The 27,239-nt window shown below is 39.1% G+C and overlaps 1 protein-coding gene across 1 annotated transcript in view; it reads right to left on the bottom strand.

The window, feature by feature from the left end:
- Positions 1 to 4,671: 4,671 nt before the first annotated feature.
- LOC122643674 (sister chromatid cohesion protein PDS5 homolog B-like) overlaps positions 4,672 to 27,239 on the bottom strand; it is a 77,881-nt gene continuing 55,313 nt past the window's right edge. The window contains exons 23-33 of the mRNA XM_043837275.1: positions 24,025 to 24,105; positions 23,248 to 23,913; positions 23,041 to 23,151; positions 21,507 to 21,586; positions 8,154 to 8,205; positions 7,974 to 8,060; positions 7,811 to 7,860; positions 7,545 to 7,613; positions 7,294 to 7,448; positions 5,220 to 5,608; positions 4,672 to 5,119 (exon numbers count right to left, since the gene is read on the bottom strand). Of these exons, the coding sequence (XP_043693210.1) occupies positions 5,084 to 5,119; positions 5,220 to 5,608; positions 7,294 to 7,448; positions 7,545 to 7,613; positions 7,811 to 7,860; positions 7,974 to 8,060; positions 8,154 to 8,205; positions 21,507 to 21,586; positions 23,041 to 23,151; positions 23,248 to 23,913; positions 24,025 to 24,105 (1,776 nt within the window). The 3' untranslated portion in view covers positions 4,672 to 5,083. The remainder of the gene's footprint in view (positions 5,120 to 5,219; positions 5,609 to 7,293; positions 7,449 to 7,544; positions 7,614 to 7,810; positions 7,861 to 7,973; positions 8,061 to 8,153; positions 8,206 to 21,506; positions 21,587 to 23,040; positions 23,152 to 23,247; positions 23,914 to 24,024; positions 24,106 to 27,239) is intronic.

Genomic DNA, 27,239 nt, shown 5'->3' with positions numbered 1-27,239 from the left:
TGATCTCGATTCTTGAAACCATGTTCCTCACCTCACCGTGGGAATATCACACTCTGAACAATGAAAATACTTGTATCAATTCATCATATACAAGCAAATGAAACTTGTATATATTCCTGCTTAGTTCTATTACTATATATAGTAATGAAACTGAGATCTCCAGCTAAACACACACACACACACACACACACACACACACACACACACACTCTAACCCATCATGTGGCAATAATATAATTAGAGGAAGCAAGAAGTACAGATAGAAATTGATAATGTCTTATGAAGCTATCAAAAGTGGAATTCTATTGATCGATATTCACTACCTTTTAGATTCATTCATTCTGTCATTGTGGTGGTGGCCTCCTCAGTCCTCATCTTCTTGTCGCAGTCATGTCCTCACTGTTGTCATGGTCTGATTACTACAATTGATCAGTGGGACTTTCTCTATTTGTAGTGCATATGCTGAGGTGCAGTTGAAGCCTGTAAAGCCTTACACTCTCACTTGGCCCTGTAGCTATGTAAGCCGCAGTAGGGGCCGGGCCTCAGTCCTCACAGATATAGAGATAATAAGAGTAGCTCTCACGTTCACTGTATATGACTATGGCAGCAACGGGTACAGTGTACCACTGTCAGTAGGTCCACCACTTCCATTACTGTTCAAAACCCAAGACCCAGACCCAAAATATCTGACAAATAACAACCATATATGGAGCATGGAGGAGATAATAATTGATGTATGGATTAAAGACTAAAGAATGAGTACTTAATTATTATTATTATTTTTGCTTACAAGGAAACCCTAAAAAAATGAGCTGTGTTTGATATGCATTCTCATAATAGATTCTGAGTCTAGATCAATGCATTTGAAACCCGATTCTTCTCTATTATATCGGTTGAGAATATGTTGTAGACGACCCTGAATCTATTCCGATAATGGATACCAAACACAGCCTTGAAATAAAACTTAGAACGCGTAGATCCTGAAGATGGTGCAGTTGAGAGAGAGGGAGAGAGATTGACCGACGACGATGACAGAAGAAGAGAGAGCACACTCCCAGCAAGAGCCAAGACTTTCTTTAGCCAATGACGGGTTGTGCTCTCTTTCTTCTGTCAACATTTATATTTTTTCTCTCATCTCTTCTTCCATACCTTTGCTATGGATGTATACATGAATGCCCCTGCAATACAAACTGATATATATGATGATGTTATCAAAACAGAAGGATATACATGGGGATATCTAAAACTAAAGATCATCAGGTGACCATGACTGCATGCCAGTCACAAGCTGATCATACATGTCCTTCTGAATCTGCATGCATGCATGTGAAGGGTTGTGTAACATATACATGTATGCATGTATCTGTCTGAGGAAAAATGCTTGCTTGTGGGTTATTGCTCCCAATGAAATCTCCTTCCTTCATGTTGAAGGCTTTTCTTCCCTTTGAGGAAAACATGAACTGTTCACAAATGAGAGAGAGAGAGAGAGAGAGAGAGCAATTCTAAGCTGTAACTGTTGTGAGAAACGCAAGGCCCTTATTTATAAGAATCTCTGGGACTATGGATGACCGGTAAAAGGACTAGAATGACCGGAAAAGTTGGTTGAGGTGGCAAATTCCGAGAGAGAGAGAGAGAGAGAGAGAGAGAGTAAAATGAGCTAATTTGCTTGTCATGATATTTATTAGTTATGTGAAATGGGAAGAATTACTAAACGGAAAACCATTAATTGCGAGAGGGCAGGCGAAAAAACAAATGTAGTTATAACGCTTTCAAGACCCTGATCCTCTATGGCCGGGCAGCCGAGCGGTCATTGTGCGGCCCTCACACGGGCAAGGGGGAAATGACCGCCCTATCCATTGCCTGAGCAACCTGCTTGGGTGGGGTCCACGCCCTATCTGTCTGAGGCCGCACAATGACCACTCAACTGCTCGGCCCGTAGAGATCCAAATTGTTCAATAAGAGAACCTAAAATTAGAGATTACCCTGTATGAGACGGATCCAGATCCTCTAGGGCAAAGCACTCGGGCAGGGGTAAAGTGATCATTACGCGCCACCTTGTGTCTGCACAGCACGGTCGTTGGGGCAGCCCGCGCCGTAGAAGATCCGGATTGGAATGAGACTGGCCCATGCGACTGGCCCGTGCACATGTCTAATAACGGTCATCATCTGTGAACTGACAAGAATACAAACTCGCTCTCACCTTACCCTTTTCACTCTCTTCTTTCACCACCATATACTACTAATCTAATCTATTTGAGTATATATCGATCTAAGAGTGCTCCATTAATAAATATCTGAGTAGTATCGATCTGAACCTGCTTTAATTTCTTCTTTGCTAACTATGGAAGATTAATTGATCGTGGAATCTTTTAGAGTTCTCCACTCCTCTCTCTCTCTCACTCTCTCTTTCACTGTGAGATGGTGATCAGTGACATGTGAAGAACAGAAGAACAAGGTAACATGGGAGACTTGGGGGAGTGGTGTTTAACAATAACTATAGATACAGATGACGACCCCATTAGCTCAACAGTTGTACCAGAAACTGCTGAAACTGCTTCCAAAACCCTTTCTCCTTATTTCTGTTTACCTTTCAATTTTCTTTTCCTTTTGACAAGGATTGCTTGTACTTTCACTATCCATGTGGGTCCCACCAGCGAGACACGTGTCTCTTCACAGTGTAACCACTATATGTGCCAGAATTCAACTTCCCCCTCCCTTTCAGAACCATAGTTTCGGACCGATACCGATAACAGTTGTCGCCGATACCAATATCGAAACAAATCAAGTTGGAATAGACTATTTTGCCCCTCAAAATACTGATACTTTAAATTTTTTTTTTGGGGGTTTTTTTGGATAGTTTTATTCTCTTATATTAATCAGATAACAATCGATACCGATACAATGTCAGCCGAAGCTGATCTGATACCAAAATTGATAATCTTTTTTTTTTTTGGTTTGTAGAAAGCAATCTATTTATTATTCATTGGTAATTTGATACGTGAAAAGCTTGTAATTGCTGGTTTAATTACAAGGCTCTATCGAGCACAAAGTGGAATTTGGCAAACTGTCATTTTCATTGCCGATAATGCCTTCTTTGTTAGGGAGAAAGGCTATTGTATTAATCTCCCTAAAAGTATATTGGAATTTACAATCCAAATAGTAGGTGAATAGATGTATAATGCTTTCAATCACAGATTGGATAGGACGATGCACATTAATTGATCTGGGACTGATCCGATCCTGATTCCTGGTTTTTAAACCATGCATGAGACAAATCCAGATCGTCTACGGCCTGCCTTCCCGTAGCAGCGGCAGGGGTAAGACAGTCATTACACCAAGCCTCATTAGTGCGCTGCTATGGTTGCTACGGGCAGCAGGCCGTAGACGATCCCGATCCTGCATGAGACACATTAATGACAAATTCCCCCGAACTACTGTTCTCTCTCTCTCTCTCTCTCTCTCTACCCCTCTTCTTCTCCATGATCTATGGCCGCATTAAGGTTTTGCAGAACCTCTGTCACCGGAGTGACATGGGTTCCCACCCCCTCTCTACCTCCTCTACTCTGTGGGTTCTGGTCAGCGTCAATTCGGAGGTCTAATAGAGGTCCCCTCCTCTACCCCATTAATGAGAGAAAGAGAGAGGGAGAGAGAGAGATGGGCTTTTGGTTTCTTCAAAACTAGCAAGCAGAATGCTAGCAGCGATCCTTCATAGTCACATGTTGAGTTGATGCATGTGTTCTTAATTAAGATCACTTTTCATTCGGTTGGCACAGAGCATGTTTTTATACCTGCAATGGGGAGGGAATTTGGCTAACCATTTGTTGGTTAGGATTTGGAGTATATTATTAGATTCCATCCTATAAGCTCGATCTATTATGTGGAGCTGCCAAACTCCCAACTAGTATATGAACACACGTACCCAAGGTCCCAAATTAACCGATGCAAGATATTTTTAATACTTTTTTTTTTGGGGTCTATCCTACTTAAGGGTCCACAGGCCAACTACACGTTAAGAGGGAAAGCTAAGACAAACCAACAATCTACAACTAAGAGAGGTGGGGGGAAAGGGGAGGAGAGGTGCCTTTTTTACACAATATGCAATCTAGGAGATATTTCTAATACTAACTTCTCACAAGTAGCCATAATTGACGAACCCGTCGAACGATGCACAAGAGACAGACATGTAGGCAGAATGACTGTACATAGATGCTCAATTAACATTACAGATCTAGTGCTCTGACACCATGTTAAATTCAATCTTAAAGGCTAATTTTTATTACGTAGCTAATTAATAAATATATAAGAAGAACCCGAATCCTGCCTTTTTCTTTTTAAGGGCTGCTTGCCTTGAATAGAAGGAAGTGGGATAATGAGAGTGATTTTGGTAAGCCGATAAATGAGCTGAGGCTCCCATTTCTTGCCAACCCTCCGAAAACAGAACTTATAGATACTGATATGTAACTGGAATAACTAGACTCGGTGGACCAAATCTCTCACCGGAAATGGTTCAGCTACAAACCGATGATATAGAGTTTTGATTTGATTCTTGGATTGCTCAAGATAGAATTAACCACATGTCAAATTTCAAGATCTCATTCAATCAAATACCCCCTGGATCATGCTCTGACAATAAGATCAAGACGACTCATCTGTCAACCTCATACATAGAACACATGATAATACAATAATTGATTAAGTTAGCAAATAGAGTTGAAGGGGGTGAAGTGTAAGCTAATAGAGTTACAAGCATTTACTGTACATGTTGCCGATCAGCTCAATCAATGGTGGCCTGTTTATTGAAGGGGATAAAATCCACCTATCATACACTTACAGATTAACCCTAAGTACCTACTACGGTTGTTAATACACAGGACCGCTGAAACAATTTTACATGAAAGTGGATGGCTAAGAGTAGTTCGTACTATACATAGTACACGAGCCCCCAATGAGAGACATGCTCAGCACTGTTTATTAGTGCCCCTGCATAAGGTAGAATTCCCCTTGTTTAGGCTTCAGCAACAATCTCACACTTCTCATAGTGCCACTGCCTGTATCTTAAAATGGAAGATCAGTTCACTGGCTTTTAAACTAATTTCCCTGCCCGGCGCTTCCACATGCTCTGCATAGGTTATAGCAGTTAAAATCAGATTTTGGATCAAAGCAAAATATATTGTTCAGAAAAGTTTTCCAATAACAGAAAAAGGCTACAAGGCAAGTACAAGGGGTTCACTGTCAGAATTTCCAGAATCTCCAGTGTCTCCAGACTCGGTAGGACCTGATTTCTCATCCTTGTCGGATGCGCTGCCTCCAGAATCTGATTGCTCTTCTCTATTGGATGCCTCATCATCAGTTGGGCCACTCTGTGCTTCTCCTACCCGTTCTTCAGAATCTGATTCCTCTTCTTTGTCACTGTCCTGTATATTGGACGTGTTCTTAGCTGTATCTTGAACCGGCTCCTCCCCTTCGGACTCTGGCTTCTCTTCTTCACCAGATTCCTCTGCACCTGTTGAGCACATCCCCACATCTTCCACCAGTTTCCCTCTAGAATCTGGCTTCCCTTCACTGGATTCCTCTGCAAGGCTCTTCTCTGTTACATCTATCTGTTTCCCTTAAAAAATCAGCATGAAAAAGAACAAAGATGTCAAAATACTGTGATAAACAAAAATGTTTACAAGTAGTACGAACAATAAGTAAAAATATTATCTCACACACCACATTACAATAGGACCTAATCCTTCCCTAATACAGGCTGCCTGTTCCTAAACAATTTTGGGTTTTGTAGGTTGGGTATCTCAATTATATATCTGTAAAAAAGAAACCATTTCAAATCTCAATTTCAAGCAATGACTGGTTCTCATTAATAGGGAAGATCATCAGATGTGAAGGATGTCTCTTTGAATAACTACAAATTGTGCCTGCTGTATACAGGTAGTAAATTATAGATAATTCTCATTAGATGAAAAGAGAGATGACAATCCATTGACTGAATTGGTCCAGACATCTGATGGGATTGCTTTGATTTTCAAATAGATGTTCTCAAAACGGGTAGTCCACTGGTTGATCAGAATGTTGAAGTGTTTCCACAAGTGGTTCCTGTGGAGATTAGCTTTGTCGAAGCGCAACACATAAATGATGATGAGGATGTCATGCTCTAAAGACCAACCTGATAGGCAGCCTCTATGTTATTCATGCATAGCAACTATTTCAACGTGGGGCAGACAATGACCTGATTTGCGTTTAACAGTTGGGCTCCATCCCATTTGTTCTTAAAATGTGCAATAATATAGGTTACAAAGTTACACATATTGAGAATTATCCCTCGGTTGGAAAACTCTTGGGGGGCAAGGGGGGGACTGGGGAGGGACTTTGGATGCCTTCTTATACCAGTTGAACCTTTCCACCTAATAGCTTAAGCTTTTGGGTTGGATAAATTCAACATGGTATAAAAACCATCAGGATCACTACGCTAATAATACATCGATCTATGTATGATATTGTGGTCACCCAAAAGAGAGGCCACACATGCCATGAGAGACTGCCACCCAAATGAGGTGCAACACATGAGGGGAGTGTTGGGAATAATCCCAAATTGAAAAACTCTAGGATCTTGGATGCCTTCATAAACCAGTTGGGCCTTTCCATCTAATAGCTCAAGCTTTTGGTAGATAATCCAGTAACATATATCCCCTTTCAAAAATCTTATTCTACCCTTGAGCCATTTGGTAGCAACGCTCTCTTCATCTGGGTTTCCCCTCCCCTCTTATCCCAATGAATGCATGAGTTTAAACCTATTGAAGCAACCCTCATTCTGTTGCATCTTTCCCCCAACATAGTTTTCATGTCATCTTATCTGCACTGAGACAGACATATGTCCATGAATGTGGAGGTTTCTAAATCTGATTTGATAGATATATCCAGATCTTATTTTCAAATGCTAGACATACAGCAGATAGTAGCATAAATTCTTGATCTATCGAGATGTATTGCCTCAGAACTGAACTTTAATACAAACTTTCCAGATCTTTCTTCTCTCACTTCAACTGTTAATAAGTAGTATTAGGCCATATTTTAATTTCCTCAGCCATCATATATCGAAATGCACCAGAGCTTCCGATCTTCAAGATTGCTAAAACGTTCAGGAACTATAGCCATTGAACCTTTTATTACCAACATATTATATCATATACACAAAAAATGCCATGCCATTTCTACTCCCCTTTTTAACTAAAAGCTAAATATAGCATTCCTGATGCTAACTTTGTAATCAACAGGACAACAGCTGAGAGATGTTACCGGCATCCATTTCATTTGGTTCTACAGTTATGACATGCTCGGGACTTGATGAGTGAGAAGCATCTCTGCTCTCAACTTCTGAGTCAGCATCAACTTTACTTTCTGATATATGACTTCGTCTATGCCCCGAAGTCTTCTTAGGCGTTCTCTTCTGTCTGTCCACAGACAAAAGATATGTCATCAAAGTCAAAGTTCATAAAGCAATAAAATAATACTTTATATAAAATACCCAGATAGAAGATTCCTCTTACTTCTTAACGGATATATTATTCCATCCTGGTCCGCCTGGAAACCTTTTATCCTGTTTCTTCTGAGCTGACCTGTAAGGCGAATAATATTATATCAGGTACTGAACTAGCTGTCCAACCAATTAGCATCTTTTGGCAATCAGGGACAGTGCAGGTACACTAGAACCTAGATGCAGCAGCTTGAGAACAACTAAAACAACAGCAACAACACCTTTTTCAATGACCGGAGAGAGGGGAACAATTTATCAATGGACTCAGAAGATACTTACACTCCTTTAAAGCTTCCTTTAGAGGAGGATATCTTTGGCAAGTTTAACCGCTGTAAAATGTTTAACAAACATGATTGCATTAGAAACTTGTGTGATCATTAATGCCTGACTGAAGCCAAAAGCCACATAGTTGCTGCCATAAGCAGTACTCAAGAAACTATACCTCTCTAGGCTTGTGAGCATCATGAATGAGCTCCCACCGCTCCGTCTCTAAATTGAGCACTTCCACATCTCCATCGTCATACATTATCTTCAAACAAGATAATTAAGTTGGAAAACTCTCAAAAGAGAGGATAGAGCTAGGAATATGAAAATATCAACCTAATAGAAAAGCACAGCTTACCACATGTTTTCTCTTTCCTGCATCATAAGATTGTACCACACCTTCATAAAACCTGAGGACAGTAGCAACATATCTTTCAACAAAAGAAACATCCAAATAGATCATTTCTGAAAATTAAGAAAGTGTATCACGCATAGTTGTTACGGTGTCTAGGCGACCCAAGGCATTAGAGGTGGGCCTGGACACAAGGCAACACCAACAAGGTGACCAAGGCACCTGGACCCCTTGACAACTATGGTAATACAAACATTAACCACAAGATATTAGTTTAGACCCTAAAGCCACTATAGCATTAGAATATTTGATTATGCAAGCAGGTATTTAGGACTAGTTTTCAGAAGAACAGTATCAACAATTTAATCAAGTTTACATGAAGAGAGAAGAGGCAATCAATGAGTTATTTTAAATTTCATCTAGATAGTTAAACTCGAGCCATTGTTGGATATTAATGGCAACAGATGCTGACCGCTACAATGAATTGTTTCTACTTTTAGATGGAAGAGAACAATTAATCAAGAATCCGAAACCTGTAATCATAGAGAAACAACATTCAGAAATACTTATTATTTTTTTATCTGACCTCTTTCTATAAATAGAAATTTTATTAGATAGAGAAAAGAATGTGTATTATACCAATTAATGAACACAAAAGCACAAGGAGTATAAAGAAGACAAAGTAAACGGGAGCCTGAATCTACAATGAAAGCTCAGACACATGACATATTCTTAGTCGCATCACTCCTTGCCTAGTCTTCTTGTCCACCATCTCATTTTTTTTTTCTTTTGTAATCAAGGAAATGCTCAATATGCACAAACCTTTATAGGAGAATGAGAAGTTCCTAAGAAGAAAGAACAAGGCCAATTAAAGAAAAAAGAAAAACCAAAACAGAGTAATCTACAAAAGCGTTTATCCTTGTTTTCAACATCTGAAAAAAAAAATTAATTATAGTAAATTAAGGGAAAATGTTTTATCACCTGGAAACTATTTCCTACAACGTGCAGGGCTGCTTAGGTCATTCGGATAATTGGATAGATTAGTTATTCTCTAGAATCGCAAAAATGTCAAATTTAGAGGTACATCTGTACTGTAGGGTCCAGCACGTATTGGACTCTAACCCTTTATTTTCATCAGTGCAAATTTTTTAACAAAATATTACAAAGAAAATTAATTGTTTGAATTTTTTAACTTTTTTTTGATGCGTTAAAGCCCAATCAATCTGAAAATTGACATATGAGTAGAGAGTGACCTGGACAAAGCTTTACAGCCATACTGCCACATGGTGGATATACTCACTCGATACAAGGAATGGCTTGCTTTTCCACCAAACAAGGACAATCCCTCCCATAAACTATATATAAAATGAAAAATGTTTCAAAACAAAATCTCAAACCAATCTCGGGATAAAAACTTTGATGAATAGTATTATTAGATTGCAGTTTTCCCCAGATTGCAATTTTCAAGGGGAAAACTGCATGAAAGGGTGAGGTACTTCTATTGATGTGCAATTAAAATTCAAAGGGAAATCCCATGAGACAGCAATAAAACCAGCCATGTATAAGGAGTAAGATCCTCAAAATAAAGATATGACAATGCATAACAAATGCAAAGAATAATGTAGCCGACCTAAGGATGACGATAGAAGAGTGTCACACAAAATAAAGGGGCTATCAAGACGACACCCTATAGGTTAATAGAACTTTTGACACTTTTGTTGTTGTTGCCCCTTGTCTTATTCCTAAAAGTTCAAGGGAAAAAAGATTTTCAAAAAATAATTTGAAGTGACTTATCATTACATCATCATCAAAATCTGTCATTGTCTTGCACATTATTCAAGTACAGGTGGAAATGACAGGATTTTCCCTCATTGAAATAAAAAAAAAGTGTGCTATACTAAAAGAGAAAAAAAGTACGGTTACAAATTGTTTGATATCTTAAGCAGTGTCAATAAGAAAATCCAAAAATAAATGACATAATCAAAATGAATTGTACACAGGAACTAAGGGATAGCAGGGGTAGACAAAAAGAAGCAGCCAATTGTACTGATATGGTCCTGTCACATGCAATGTAAGACAAATCGCCACACTAGTTGGGAGTGATAGGATGCAACTATCTGATGATGAAGGGCAACAACTTCCAAATAATTCTCCCACAAGATTCAATAGGGATGTTTTTCCATTCCTCCACATGTCAATAAGCTTCCTTGGGAAGAGGCAGAGAACACCAAACAGGAGTAAAGTGAAATTCAGAATTTTCTATCGTCAGGGTGATGCAGATCAGCAGCAGGATAGGTACTTTTTAAGTAGCAACGAAGGAGAAATGCTTAACTCACTGAGTCCCAATTCAGTTAGTTAACTGAGCCAACAACTCAGAGAGTTGACTCAGTTGAAGGTGTTCTGGTTCACCACCACAACCAGGTCGTGGGGCTCTTTTACTGGATCTATTTTATTGTTTATTGGTTGCTTGTAAGGCTGGAATACCATTAAACAAATCCAAGTCAGTTTTTAAGTAGGATTCCTAGTTGTTTTAGGACTACACCTACACGGCAAGGCTACATCCGCAAGAAGAAGAAGAACAAGAAGCTGCTGTCCAAGTAGAAGTGTTATCCATACTTAGTTTTTTTTTAAGTGTTTTTATGTTTTTAAATTGAACCGGCCTAACTTGGTTGAACCAGTGGTCAGTCACCCTTTTTTTTTTTTTTTTGGGTCCACACCACACTGCCACGATTTAGAGAGGAGTGTGGATTAGATAAGTTGGCTAGGGGTTATTTAGACTCCTAGGCTGAGTAGGTGTAAGGTTGTTAAGTCCTATTTAAATTAATGCAATTCGTGGAGCTCATTACTCTCCACTTTTGAATTCAAATTTGCTTGTGCAAGCTGCTGCTGCTTCTCTTCCACTGTGAAGTTGCTTTGTGTCTGATCAAAGCAGGTGGGATTGGTGTGTGATCCAATCGATACCTTGCGGTGTGAAGCCCGGGTGGTTCGTACAACCTCTCCTTCAAGTTTTACTTTGCAAGATTCAATTTTTACTCAAGGTTCTGCTGCTGCCGATCACTCTCTGCAACTATAAGTAAGTCAGTAAGTCTGAGACATCCCCAACCCCATACTTCTTCTAAACCCTCTACAGCCCAACCCTAATTTTCCCCTATTGTTTTCTTCAAATTCCCATAACCTAAATCACTCACAGACCTAACCCATCATCAGAATCACTTAAAATTCAAACCACAGCATCCCCAGTACACCCCCTCCACTCGATCCAGACCTCTGCTCCATCCAGCCCTCAAAACCCTAAGTTCCCTTCATCTCCCATTAAATCCCCAAGACTCTAAAATTCTGTCTAGACAATTCCAACCATTAAAACTCTTCCATACTTTGGCCGAGTGCTCCTCTCCACCCCTGGAGAACTCGATCCAAAACTCTCACCCTAATTCCCATTATAAACCCTAGAATCCCTCACTTCACTCTTTTCAAAAACCCGAAACCTGAAACCTTAACTTGCTACCATTAAAGTTTTCACACTTCCGTTTATCAAACCATCACTGGACCTTCACTAATAGACTCCCCTACACCTGCCTATCATAACCAACCCTAACCCTAATTTTGACCTAATTCCATATTTTACACCAATCGGACTGCCTGTTCATAGCAGATACTGTAGTACTGGTTCCTTGTGGGTCTTCTACCTACCTAAGACTACATTATCTATACTTTGTTTACTGGATGTTGGTTTTCTCATATTAGGTCATTACTAGCATAATTATATCATCACATTAATATGACTTCTATGTTGTATATAAGCATAATTATATAAAATTATAATTGCTATAGTCTATATTACATATAGTCGTATACTGCACGCCCTAGGCGCCCCTCCATTGCCTTGGGTCACCTAGTCACCATGACAATTATGGCTACTAGTCATTCCTATGGCCAATATGATTCAAGATTTTAAGTTTCTATTTAAACCTGTAAGCTCTCAGATTGAAAGTTAATTAAGTTCCTAAATTTGTGGTGCTTTACTTCCTATTTCTGAAACATATTCTAGATAGCTAATCTAACCATCAGATTTCTATCATATTTTGGGGATTCATTCCACCCTGTTAGACCTCCACATTCTTCAGAATTTGAGGGAGATTAGACCCTTGGATTTTGAGTTATTAAATTTCTATAATTCTTGTTTTTAAGTAGCTATTGTGATTTGTGATCCTCTATTGAGTTGTACCCGAACACCTATTGGTAAGGTTTGTCAACCTCATCACAGGGTTTCACAATTTTGAACATACAATTATCCATAAACCACTGGGAATTTTCCAGGCTTGGATTTAGAAACAATATAATGATCATCATAACATCAATAATTCATTAAAAGACTGTTGGTAGAACCATGGGTCAGAAAGAGGGAATAAAAGAATGGAATGACTTGTTGTATTGATAGAAAAGCCCCTCTATTTTTAATAGAGGGGAAGTTACAAATAAACTAAGCTAGGCGATGTGGGACTAAAACCCACACATCCAACATAAACTTAATACACTAAATAACATAAAAATACCCCAAAAGAACGGTATTCTGGAGTACATATATTCTAACACTCCCCCTCAAGCTAGATTATACAAATATTAAAGAAAGAAGATCCAGCTTGGACTAAAGAAAAAAATAACTCCATAACAATGCTAACACTCCCCCTCAAGTTGGCGCATACAAGGTACTAATGCCCAACTTGAATAAAAAGGGAAAAGATAAGTTGTAGCAGAATCCAGCTTCAAGATGAATGCAGCTCCCAAATAAACCTTCAAGAACTTGAAAAATTAGATCTTCAAAACTTGGGCAGACTTGATCAGTAAACTTTCACCAATCTTTAGCAGCTGTCCAGTGATGAATCTCGGACTGATAATCTTGAAGATAAATAACTAGTGTAGTGAGCAGATGAATCAGGCAGCAGTAAAGATCAAGCAGCGGAAAAAAAAAAAACACAACCCAACTGTAGAACCTCATATAGGCAGGCAATAACCAAACATCTTCAAAACTTTAAGACCAACCTCCCCCTTATGGCAAACTCAACCCAATAACAAAGTAGATACCCATTGGCAATGGTGAAACCTCTGACCTTCTATGTTTTGCACCAAGTGTTCCTGCAAGTTCTGCTTTCTGCAATGGCTGCAAGTATACTGTATATAATCCCCCCCTCACATGTAGTGCACGTGGAGTCGTGGACATAAGAAAGATGATGTAAAGAGATGGGGCAAAACATAATATTCCAGAATTTTCCAAGAGCTGCCAAGGGTAATGGAAAAATAAGAAATGGCAAAGAAGAGAATACCATGAACTTCCAAGGTGGCTATTGGTTATGCCAAAGGTATGTTTTGGGAAGTGGTGAAGGCAAAAGAGCAGTGGGACAATGAAGTACGGAGTATATAATGCAACATATAAATTTCCAACCATCTTCAAACGATCAAACAATCATTTTTTATGGAAACTCCTGCAGGGGAGAAACTCCTAACTCCAATATTCAAATCTGATAAGTATACAGATCTGATTTGAAGTAAGGAAAGGCTCCATTCTTCAAGGCTTGATCAATCTTCAAACAAGGAGGAACAAGTGAACAAAAAAATTCCAATGTATAAACTCCCACATGCTAAATAGAACTGACGAAGATATCTGGACAGCAATGGATGTAAGAAGCTTCAACAAAATTGGATCAGATCTGAATTAGTGAACAATGCTAGGATTCAAGCTCCAAAGTGAGCCGGATATGAACCAGAAAAGCTTCACATAACTGAATAGGTTCGTAGTTGCAACCAATAACCGTGGAACACACTGTTGTAGTCCCAAATAAGTTGATCTCCAGGGTAGCAGATTTGAGTCTTCAATAATGAAAGAAATTCGATCTCCAATAGTAGGAAACTCAGTCACAATAATAGGACAGCAGTATTCCACATAAAGGCAGCAGTAACATGTCAACCAGTCATGCTTACAGAAGCCAATCAATAAAACCAGCAAGGTAGGTAGGAAAGCTCAAAATAACCAGCAAATATAAGATAAATAACTAGACAGATTCATAGGGAGTTGAAGCAGCCAGCCATATAGGAACTAGGGAAAAACAGGTTGATAATTGGAGAAACTGAGCCATAAAAATGAACTGGAATTTTCTTCAAAAAAAGAACTGATGAATAATGCTGAAATATAGGCTGAATACTCCTCTGATGGTTATAAAACTCTCCTAAAAAAATCAGCAATAGTGGACTGCCCTAACCCTTAGATCGATTATAGTCAAGGTTTTGTAAAAAACCCTAAAAGTGAAGATCGATTGTAGGGAAGGGGGCTTCAACAGAAGTGATGATGACTTGTCAAAGGTTATGTCTTCTGGCAATAGACGCTGACCAAAACTAGCAGTAATGGATCTCCAATTCGAATAACCAATCTCCTTGGTAATTGAGACTTGATCTTCAAGTGGGAGAAATACCAAAAGTGCAGAAAAAAAGGACAGACTATCATGTGCAATAGACCTTCTTGAAGCCATGAAGAGTTGAAGTAGAATGTCCTTGATGGTAGAAACACCTCCAAAAAACTCCAATAGCAGCAATCAACCCTAACCCTAAAGTCGATATGTGTCAGGGTTTTGTAAAAAACCCTAAAAAGGAGGATCGATTGGGGTTAGGGGTCTTCAAACACTTGGAAAGAGCCAAATACTGAGGTCGAGTGATGCTTTTCGGTGGAGTAATCATCCCTCCAAAAGGCAGCAAAAACTGAAAACTGTAGCCCTAATTTCGATTTGAGTTAGGGTTTTAACAGGTAACCAAAAGTAGCAGGTTGAGTAGGTTTTGTTGTAGGTACAAATCTAGCCATCAGAAAGTGTCCAAACTAAGGTCGATTAAGGCTTGTAGTAGTAGGGAATTATCCCTGAAAAATTAGCTACATCTGACAAGGGAAGCCCCAAAATCGATTGGAGTCAGGGTTTTGAAAAAAACCCTAACAAGGTGAGATCGATTTGGTATGGAGGCTGGAAAACTTAATAAAAGATGGAGAGAAAGAAAAAAGGGAAGTAAGGCTATGGAATAGGGTAGAAGAGGGCTGGAAAAGGCTGCATAGGATGCTCCAAAATTGGCGGATCAGTCTTCATTGATAGGGATCTGATCTTCCAAATAAGAGGGAAACTCCAAATCGCAGAGATGGCTCCAACAAAATTTTAATGAAAAAAATTGGATAGAATGGAGGAGGGTAGCTACTAAATCATTGGATACTTTATTTACCTCATTAGTCTGCCCCCTTACAAGGGTAAAAGCATAGTACTATATCTCGCGATATATCGGTATCTCGGCCTCTGAGATATCCGAAATATCCGAGATATCGCGAATATTCCGAAATATTGCATTTTTTCTGCAATATTTCGGGGTCCATCTCGGGGTATTTGGCCATATTTAGGCACGAAACTTCATGGACAGCCTTATTTAAGCTTAATAAACACATTTAAACCATAAAATTGTAAAAATGTGAATTCAAATTGGTGTTTTGGGCTTGCACCCTTGATTGACATACGGTCGCCGACCTTAATGTATAAATAGTTAAATACACATAGATTAATGAAATCACAACTTAAGTTACAAATTACAAGTGCTAAACTGCTAATAGTAGTTCTTTGTGCCTCCTGGATCAATCCCACTCATGCCTCGCCGAGTCGCGTCCATTGCTCTCTGTTTGAATGACATATGTGGACCACGGTATAGAATCGGAGAAAAACGAGTGTAGTCATCCCACAAGTGTCACGTAAATGGAATCATCAACGATCTGTAGGTAACCTATCCTAGGATATAAACTAGGGTTACCAATCGATCGATCCGTGAAGAAGATGATCCATTGTGATATGATGTTGGCGCCGCAAGAGGCGATGGCATTGGGCGCATGTATGGTTTGGTGAGGTTGGTATCTAGGTCCGCTAGGGTATGCAAAGATGTTATCTACAAAAGATGATCCATTATGTCCCTGGATGGACGTAGTAGTCATAGTCCCCTACCCACTAAACGCCCATATGATGATGATCCATATCCATATCCACCGTAAGGTTGTGATGCACCATAATCCGATGCCAATGGAGTGGCATGTGCGTCAGATGGGGCACGCCAATGTCCGTCGGTCCTCCCTCCTATCGCCCATACTCGAACCACCAACAGCTAGATAGGTTATCAATGTCCATTTGATCGAGTTGCAAGCTGTGTTTGTCGACCCCTCGCTTCTGTTGTATGTATGTCGGCTAGATCAATGGTGCCCCTCTGTCCCTCATGTCCCGTGCGTATGTGTTGCGAGGTTTCAGCCTCGAGTTGTAGTGCGCATACGCCATGTCGGATAAGCGTTGAGACCCCGATCATGTTGCGCCTCTTGGAGTGGATGAGTGCGAAAGGTACTCCGTTCCTCTCACAACCGGATGAGAACATGTTTGGGCGAGGACTTTAATTGCTATTCTTCTTAAGTTTTCAATGCCGATTCCCATCTGACACCCACCATTGTTGCATTACAAGTTTACAACAAAAAGACATGTGTCGAATGTTGTTTCAACTTTCAACTTTCAAATTTGATACATATGTAATTTAAAACTTAAAAGAATTACGAAATCACCACGTGCTGCGCTTGTATCGCAGCCTCGGTTCAAAACTTCCCATGCATCCCTAAATACCTTGATCTATACCCATGTGGAAAATTAGTAAGTACTTCTTCGCTACTTATTTGAAAGCATCGATAAGTTGAGTTTCCAAATGAACTCACCGTTGTTGCAAATTGCTTGTAGTCACCATCGGGCTCCAACTTCTTAGCTACTTGTTTCACGGCATCAATAAGTTGAGTTTCCAACCCGAGCCTATTGTTATATTGATACTTAGGGTTGAAGTAGTATCTTTGAAATATGACATATAGAATAGAGGTATTGTCAAATGCATAGGTAATTAGTAAATAATAATACTATGAATTAGTAAACATAAAACAAATTTACTCACTTGACCTTATGCGGTGGATGCGTAAGTTGATTCTCCAATGAGCATTTATGATATCTAAGAAGTGTTTGCTCTGCGAGGACCCACGCTATAGACGCTATCTTTCATCAAGTCTATTGCGGCATATAGGGAGCTGGCATGGTTGGGCCCTTGAGGCGGAGTCGGAACATGTAGAACTTGAATTGCGCTCTAAACTTTCACCACTTTGCTTAGTTTGGTCAGAGAAGTCCTCGGATGACATCGTTGTTTGTGCTTCCCTCCCATTTGCGGTCTTGGAACCCTTCCATTGAAACCATCCTCGGAAGCACATGCTTCTCGGCCCGACCTTCTTTGTCTCCGATGCTTTTGAGGGCAATGTAGTTGGTGGCAAATCTTGTGATGCCAGGCCTAACCAAGTCACCCCCACATTTTTCCCTCGATAGATTGAGTGCATAGGAGTGGTTGTATACAAAGTTGGTGACTTGTCTTGCACTTTCAACCACGATCTTCACCAACTTTAACTTTCCCATATCTTTTAGCATTAAGTCGATGCGATGGGCTGCACTGAGGAGTCCGGAAGAGGCGGTACTTATTATTGTTCATCATCTTCTCACGGCCGGAAGTTACTTCCATTGTCGTTACAATCACGGACAACATTCTCAATACCACATCTTTTTCCACTACTTCCTTTAACAATCAGTAAATATATTTTGCATCCTTTATCTCTTTGGATGCATCCACGGTTGAGGAACACTTGTCCTCCCATCACATAAATCATGAAATTGATGATGGAGCTTTCTTCAGGGCAGGTCCATCCATCGCTATTATAGTCACCCCATATGTCCCACATATTCTTCATCTCACTAATGTACTCATCAATCTCGCTCTTTTGTTGAGGTAGATAAACATTCATTACCTCATATGGGTGGGGCCCTTGAATCCTGGGCGCCTCCTGCTCAGCAATGGTATCTGTCATCATGGTATCATAATGGGGGCCTTGTGCGATGTTCAGCTTTGATGGTATGGTATAAAGCCATCCATAGCTATTGATTCTTTAACCAATCCCTTTCATCCCCTTCCATACTCCTTTGATTACGGGGTTGGATCAGCTTCCTTTCTTCTTATGCAATTTAGGATCGGATGTTGATGGTGAAAATACTGCATCTAGAGTAAGTTTGGGTTGCCCTCACACTTTGTGATCTTTTAAAAGGATTCAAAGTTTTAGGACCTCCGCCTTGACTCCTCCCCCCTACTTTTGTCTCTGGCTTTGATCATCTTGAAAACTTCCTCTATTCCTTGGCTTAGTCCGCCTAAAATCCCTAGCCTCCTCTCTGTTGTTTGTATGTCATCAAGTACTCTGCAAATGTCATCATCGGAGGAGGAGGAGGAGTCATCATCATCTATTGTATCGTCTTCCTCCTCCCATCAACTCCTCAACACTGTATCCTCGAAGTTGTTCTCTTATCCTTTGCTTGTCGGCCTTCCACTCTTCTAATTAAAGTCTTGGACAAACTTAATGTAGATGCACTTCAATCTCTTTGTTCCGTCACGCCCCCTTTGTTGACACTTTTAGATTACTAATACGCTTGATTACTAATACGCTATAGTTATTTAATATTTTTCCCTAACCCTTATATTTTTCACAAAATTAAAACCAATTTTTTATATATAATGTTAATATAAGTATTGACCTAACACAACAAAACTATGAATTAGTAAACATAATATACATGTAATGCATCTCAAAACATATAGAAATAACTTTCATATTTTTCATTATTTTTAAACTTAAAACTCATATTTTTCCTTATTTATTTCTGTTTTTTTAATTTTTATATATTTTTCTTAATTTTCAAAAATTAAAAGAATTATTTAAGAGCAAAAAAATAAATCCGACTTTGTGAAGCCGTAGATCGGCCATTGGTGTCTAACATATATTTAATTCATTACCATCTAAGTCATATTACCCTAATTATTTCCTATTTTAGTTGTAGGAAAATGAATTTTTAAAACCAGAAAAAAATAAAAAAATACATATGGGAAAAAATTTCGACACCGTGAGGCTGTAGATCGGCCTCGTGTCTAACATATATTAATATCATCAACATCCAACAACATTTGTACAAAGTTTTTTAAAAAAATAGTTTTAGAGAAATATAATTTACCTTAAATAATGAAATTAGGCTTGGATGATGAGCTTAGATGACCCTCCGACGTCTTCCCGCGACAGGAGCTTCAATGAGGCTTGGAAGGGAGGAAGAAGAGAGAAAATTTCATTTTCAGCAGCTCTCGGTCGAAATATCGACCAAGAGCTGCGAAATATGAAATTTATAAGGATTTTGAATGTGACACTATTGTCACTTTACAATATCTCGCGATATATCGTGATATCTCGCGATATATCGTGAGTTCCACGATATATCGTCGAAATATCTCGATATATCGGCGAGTTATTGTACTTTTTATTTCGACCTTGTTTCGTATCTCGGTCATGTCGAGATTCACGAAATATCGCGATATATCGCCGATATTTCGCGAGATTTTATACCATGGTAAGAAGAAGAAAACCGAGAAGAAGGAGAAACCGAGAAAGGGAGAAGAAGAAGGGAGAGATCGATTGAGGAGAAGTAGGGAGAATTAGGGTTTTTTCCTCTCTCTAACCAAGATCAGACCAGCTCTGATACTATGTTGGTAGAACCATGGGTCAGAAAGAGGGAATAAAAGAATGGAATGACTTGTTGTATTGATAGAAAAGTCCCTCTATTTATAATAGAGGGGAAGTTACAAATAAACTAAGCTAGGCGATGTGGGACTAAAACCCACACATCCAACATAAACTTAATACACTAAATAACATAAAAATACCCCAAAAGAACCAGAATACCCCTACGGTATTCTGGAGTACATATATTCAACAAAGACATAACCAAATTCCAAGCTAAAACTGTAAATTAGTTCAATTTACAGTACCTTTGATGCAACAAACCAGTAAAGCAAATATCCTGTTATCTGTATTTCTCGGTTATAATATCAGAAAATAATTAACCAGACCAGAGGTAGAAGAAGAAGAAGACAGAAGAATAAAAGAGAGGAAGGAAACCACGCAAACCCCAATAGGGAAAAGGGCCTGCGGTAGAACTGAATGTTTTATCGCAGGTCATTGACTAAATTTATTATGTTTAAAACAATAATACTGATGGGACAGAATTGCCACTACATAAACCGAAATAGTAAAAGACAGGAATAAACAAGAGTGGAAAGACATATCTGCCCCTATAAACACTTATTTTAACATTCTCAATCTTCCCAAACTGGTGTATTTGAAATCTCAACGAAGAACGAGGCATACATTTCACAGTTACAGAATAGAACCCAAGGTTTTAAATATCCACAGATACTTATCAATACGTATCATATCGTTAAGATACAGATACGATACTTATTAATTAAAAAAAATTGCAGTCAATCAATCGATTCGACCCAATACAATACTAATTGATATACTCGCATTATGAATACATTGCTTCTTTTTTGTATTGCGCATACATTCGGTCTGTGCACAACATCATCTTGGTTGCACCTTTACCTGAGATCACTTCCAACTCTGAGTTTGAACCAGTCCGCAACTCTCTATGGTATTAGACTATTAATACATGCAAGAAACCTCAGCATTTATACATAATCAGTTGAATACAATTATATCGTTGGACTTTGTTCTCTTTTTTATACATGATATATTTTGCATATTGTTTTTTTTTTTTGGGATAGATAGGCCCCAAGTTTATAGTGTTATATGATTTGAAACTGTATTTTGCATACATCCTTTTCATTTTATGCATTTCTTGACCATTTCCATGTGTATATTTAGCATATCTTGCGTCTCTTCGATACAATATGATACATCTTAAAATCACCCTTCCGATATGATAACCGATCCCAATACTTAAATCCTTACTAGTACCCATTTGCGGTCCTTTTTATACTTAATGACACAAAAGTGCATACCCTATCAGCATAATCTATGCAATGCGCAGGCTAAATTTATCAGTTCAATAGTGCAGAAAATTATTCCAAGTTAGATATGTTAACCATCAAAGAATTGGGTCCTTGAATAACCAAAAATCTAAAGCAACAACCTAAAGCTGCATTTGTTTTGGTTAACATTGTTGATCCCACAGTTCGTTAGTCGGGCCACTTCATGTTTCTGTTCATATTTACTCCCTTTGTATTGCAGAGGGTTTAATATAAATGGCACAAACAAGAAAAGTGCCACATTCTTCTGTAAAGATGTGTCCAACTCTTCTATCCTAGAAGACACAAAAAAGGTGATATTCCTTTGGTGACAACCAATCCATGTCTATTTTTCATTTGCTTTTGCAAATCAACAGAAGCACTTACTGCTTATCCAATGGCCACCAAACTTTAATTCTGCATCCAAGTAGGTCTGTGCTGCGATTATCACGTTCCTTCAAAGAACACTGCAGGGAATAACAATAACCAAGATAAAATTACAGACTATTCTATTCCAGGGATTTAAAAAATCGAAGTAAAGCAAATCCATACTCCAACAATTTGAGTATACAGCCGCATTCGTTAACATAAAGAAAAGAATCAGTCAAGATGGCATACATACATGCAGATGCACATGAACATGCATACATTGATTAAATAAAAAAATAAAAATCAAATAAATAAAGGGATAAGTTCCCCACAACACGTGCACTGAGAGTTAAGAAGGGCAGAATCTCACAGAAGGCAGCTTAGGGGGTGCTCCAAGGGAATCCAAATTTGGTAGACACCTTAAGCTCTACTTTGTCAAATAATTTCAACAACTTTTTGCCATGTGGCCAAGAGAAAGCTCACTTACTCTTTTTCCATTTGACAAAATAAAAATGTCAACTGTTCAACAAGGGGAAACATGTGACACACGGTAGGGTACAGGGATTACTGGGAGCCGGGTGATATTAGTGCACATTTTGCCAATCCAGAATTCCCAGACCCAGCATTATATGGATTATGGACGAGCCGGATTGCCATGTTACCCTCTATCTGTTAAAAGAAACAGATTATAATTTTTTTTTTCAAAGAAATAAAGGCAAAAGGTAGCAGAACCATCATTGTACCAGGCTAAAGCATAACAACCCTGTGCTTTTCTGCCACATGGAGGATGATGTGGCAGATTTCTACTATTGGATCTGCCCTTTGGATTAGCCATGTATCAGATTTGGTGGTTCAATTGAACCATACATCGCACTTTGTCTTGAATTTTCCCACAGTATTTTCAAGCACTAATCTTTTTAGCTACTGTCTTTGAATTTTGACCCTACTTTTTGCCAACTGGAAGACTGCGTTTGGGCAGAGATTTCACAGGTGAATAGGGGGCAGTGCAGTTTTCATATTCCCATAGTTTGAGTCCCTATAGAACCACCATGTGGCAATTATAATATAGGCCTTGTGCTGGCCCTAGCACAATGATTGTTGTGCTTCTACCTGTCCTAAAATAAAATGCCTAAGAAGACAAAAGAACTATCACTTTGGTATATAGGTTCAACCAAGAAAAATAAAAAGATCAGTTATCCAAACCAAGAAAATATAACGCTAAGTCGCTAACAATCCAAATCGGATCCAATCCTAAACATTTATAGAAACCCATCTTTAACAAAATGTGAGAATCACAATACTCTAACCATAGATAAACAACTAAGAAAATATAATCAGTATGAAAGCACCTATGTTGTTCTGCAGAAGATAAGAGGACAATAAGTATCCCACAGTAACGCAGGCTGATTATTGGTAAGTGCAACCTAACAGCATGATGCACATTAATGGGTTTCCACTAATATTAAGAACAGTCTATAGTCCAAAAAGATAAGACTGAAAAAAATTTAGAAGATTGTGGCATGCTGTTAAAGAACAAGGTGGAAGTAAAGACCTTTGCCAATCCTGCAATGCTTCTTCTTTTTTGCTTCTTGATATTTCCAGCAGAGGATTTCGCATTACCTGTGAAATTATTCTTATCGGTCTTCATCGGCACACCAGGCTTCTGAAAACACAGGTATAAAAGAATCTTCACTTTCAAAAATCATTGGGGGTTGAATGCGTATATCTATATGAGAAGTCCGATCAATAAAAATCTTGCCTTCAGCTCGCATTCATCAGCTTGGCCAAACACTTGTGCTGAGTCATTCAAATGGTGACCAGTGCCTTTACGTTTTGACGAGGAGCTTTTCTTTGGAGGCAAGGTTGGTTTAACCATTTCCTTCTCCAAAGTGATTTTATCTTCTGAATCAGAGTCCATATCCACATCCATTTCAATAGGCTCCAAAGAGGATATTTCAGTCCAATGAGAATTGTCTGTAGAAGCTTTTTCCAAAACCTTTGAAGAACTCCTTGACTGAGATGATTTCTGAACACCCTGAGATGAAGACCTCCTACGTTTTGGCACGGCAATTGATGTTGTGCCATTAGGTTTTCTTCTCTTTCTTTTACGAGATACTGGAATTTTCTCGTCCATGCTTTGATCATCTTCTGTTCCTTCACCTAGAAAGCATCCATGACCATTTTCTGATTCCAAATTCTTGGATTTTTCAAGATTTTCAACATTTATTTCCCTCACCATTCCCAAGATATCAATATCAATTTCTGGGTTTTGTGTTTTAGCTGGCAAATCTTTATTCTTCACCACTTTTTTTGCCTTGGTTTGTTGAGATTTCAAAAGTTTCATCATCTTCCCAAGAGGTACTTCATTCTCATCTCTATCACTAGCTTTCAGAACCTTCTCATCCTCAAGAATCCCAGAATGAACCTGTGGGATTACCAAGGGCACATAAAATGAAGTCATAAGAAAGATGGCTCTGAAGATTTGTAGAGTGCTAGTCACATCGTGAGTATGGAAATCCATGAGTGAAGAGCATACCAATCCATTACTGTCCAACTTAAGAGACTCAAAATGAGCCACAACATCATCATTAGCCAACCACGTTTTCCCCTCACTGACCTAAAGAATATGAAATAGAATTACTTAAACACCAACATTATGGTAGAGGCCTGGGAGACAAAAGACCAACTCTGAAGCCAAAGGCAAGTCAAAAAACACAATGTAAATTTCTGGAATGGCAAGAATTTTATACAATACATATGATTTCCCAATACATAGGGTGAAGGAAGCAGGTTGCCTCGCAGAAGAAAGACCAATAACAGCATCAGAAAAGGCTTCAAAACAGAGTTCATTACAGTGCATAATTGGCTTACGATATAAAAAACACAAAATAAGAAGGCCATTAGCATCCTTTTCCCTTTCTCTTCATTTCTTTTGTTATTTAACATTCAAAGAATTCAAGTGATGGTTTGCTAATGAGCAATAGATGTTAGAATATAACAGCAGCCTTGGTGCCATCCTTGTAGCTTAAGATCAGAATCAGAGAGAGGAGAAAGTTCAACTAGTTTTTAAGCAACCATAAGTCAGTCCAGAAATTCTGCCAGTTAAGGAGTATTTCTGATACCAGCAACTATTCTGAGGATTTAAGTCCATAAATTTAGGACTAGTAGAATCATTTTGGCCCCACTTGGACTCACAAATGTAGTTTGGTTGCTAATTGTATGAATGGAATAGCTTTATAAAGTTTCAAGAAGTTTTCTAAAATCTAAGCAAGGATTTAGTTTCTATTTTTCTTTGACTAGAGTTTCTTCATTAAGTTTCTAATTCTGAACAAAGCCTAAACTCTATAAATAGAACCCTTCTCTACCTGTTGAAACACAAAATTTCAGTTAGTACTTTGTAACAAAGTTATTTTCGCCTTCTCTCTGCCCCCAGAGTTTCAGCTTCTGGATTTGCTTCTTTTCCGGGTTTTCTAGTAAGAAAACACGATAGGCTTGGCAGATCATCTGAATTCCTGTGCTAGATGATCCGCAATCAATATTAACCATAGCTCTCACCATGTTTTGCTTTCCACCCTCATATTGCTAGGCAGTGAAGTTTCAAAATATCTATTGTGGAGAAAAGAGGCTTTCAGTTGCAACATGGGAGAGGGCTATTGGGCGGATACATACCACAGGAGGAATGGATGATCTCACCTAGTGAAACCCTCTTGGGACTCTAGGTAAGCTGTCACATTTGACTGTTAAAGTTTAAGTAGCGTTTTACTTATTCTACCACAGGGGCATTCTTGTCATACCCTGTGGTTGTACTTTGTTTCTTTTATTTAAGGCTACACATGGGGTAAAGGACACACTTGTCCTTTAAATATTGTAATGACCTATTACATAGTCAGATGGGGGACTGCTGGTGGGACTATTCTCTTCTTTTCTCCACTCGGCAGTTTCTTCTCCCTTTTTCTCTTGCCAGTACCTTTCTGCCCTAGTATCTTCTTTCTTCTTCTTATTGATAGATCCAGGTCTGAAACTGCAACATGGTATCAGAGCTCTGAACAAACAATAGATTTGATCCATATTCTGTTTTGCGAGTCTTCTTTGGGTTTCTTGTTCCTGTGGCTTTGCTGTATTGGATTGTATGCAAAACCCTAGCTATTGGAACACAAAAAACTGGGGTTCCTGATTCCAATATTGATTGGTACATTGATGACCTGCATTACACATGAAGATCTGCAGCTGCTATATGCTCCTTGCGGCATGGCTGCTTTGTCTCCCTTTGGCTGCAATATTCAAGTGATTTTATCTCTACATGTATCTGGCAGATGCTTGAGATATTTTGGGGGTCATTCATGTGGACAAGACTGCTCTATACTCCAAGTTTGGTGCCGATCAACTATGAAGATTTCTGTATGTTGATAGTTACTAATTCAGTAATTCTTAAGTTTCTATTTTGCTGCCTCTATCATATCTTACCATCTAGCCGTTGGATTGCCCTAATTTTTTGGGGCATTATTCTTCATATACTGCACTCCATTTGAGTAAACTTGTGGTATCATCTGATACATGGATTTGCTGTAAAATTTATTCTCTTATTGTTGGAACAGTATGGAAATGTCAGTGGCTGCTAATTTAATGTTCCACACCACTATTAAAGGTGTCTGGGATAACTTGAGAGAGTTACTCCCATTATAAAAATTTGTCTCGGACTTATGATTTATATGAAAAGATTCTCTTTCAAACAGAGTGGGCAATCAGTAAATGAATACCACATTGCCCCCTTAAAGGCATGTGGGAAGAATTGAGTGTTTATCGACCTGTATCAACTGATCTTGAAATGCTCAAGTCCCAACGTGAGGAGTTCCAAGCTGCTAAATTCCTCGGTGGTTTATATCCTGAATTTCCATATTAAAAGTCAGCTCCACATTGGAGAAAGGGTGTCATTGGTGAATGAAGCCTTCAGATTCAGAGAATTGTCTCTCCTTACCTTGACAAGTCTGTCCCCGCCTCTTTTTTTTATTTTTTTTAATTTATCTGGGTCCCGGGGCAGCCCCTAGCATTTTAGTAATTAACCAAAAAGAATCAAAGAATACAAGGGGGGGACATCCCACCTTACCCCAAACCAGATCACTTAATCGCTCAGAGACTCTCTTAGTGAAGCTCCCCATACAAGCAAGCCTGTATGCTAGAACCTGAAGACCGGCATACCAGCCTTGTCTTCCCTAATAATACTTGCAAATCCCCCCCCCCCCCCAGGCAGGCTGTCCTGGTGGTAGGTGAAAGAAGCGCCCGTATCACAAGCGTGTTTAGCCAGCCAGTCTGCCGCTTTGTTGCTTTCCCGAAAGGCAAAAGACACAGTGGCCCGACTCCAAGAGACGAAGTGCCAAAACATCTTGGAACCAGTACCATCCCTTCCATAAGTTACATCTCTTGAAGTTGACCATACTAACCGTAGTAGCCGAGTCAAAGTTTACCACCACCTCCGTAAGGCCGAGCTCCTGGCATAATTCCAAGCCGTCCCTTAACGCTCTGAGTTCCGCTATGGAATTAGTGCACTCCCCATAGGAATTTGCAAAAGCTGCTAGACCATGCCACTCTGATCCCTAATCACCCCTCCTCCACCACCATGTCCGAGGTTTCCTTTGTAGGCTCCATCTACATTAAGCTTCACAGATAGAAATGGGGGACACCAATAGATAGGGAGGGGCCGTTTCAGCTTTGCAGCTGGAGTCACAAGGCCAACACATTGTAGAATTAAGGTAT

Source organism: Telopea speciosissima, chromosome 10 (genome assembly GCF_018873765.1).
Source record: "Telopea speciosissima isolate NSW1024214 ecotype Mountain lineage chromosome 10, Tspe_v1, whole genome shotgun sequence".
In the NCBI taxonomy this organism is placed as follows: Eukaryota; Viridiplantae; Streptophyta; class Magnoliopsida; order Proteales; family Proteaceae; genus Telopea; species Telopea speciosissima.
This window is presented reverse-complemented; position numbering and strand designations above follow the sequence as displayed.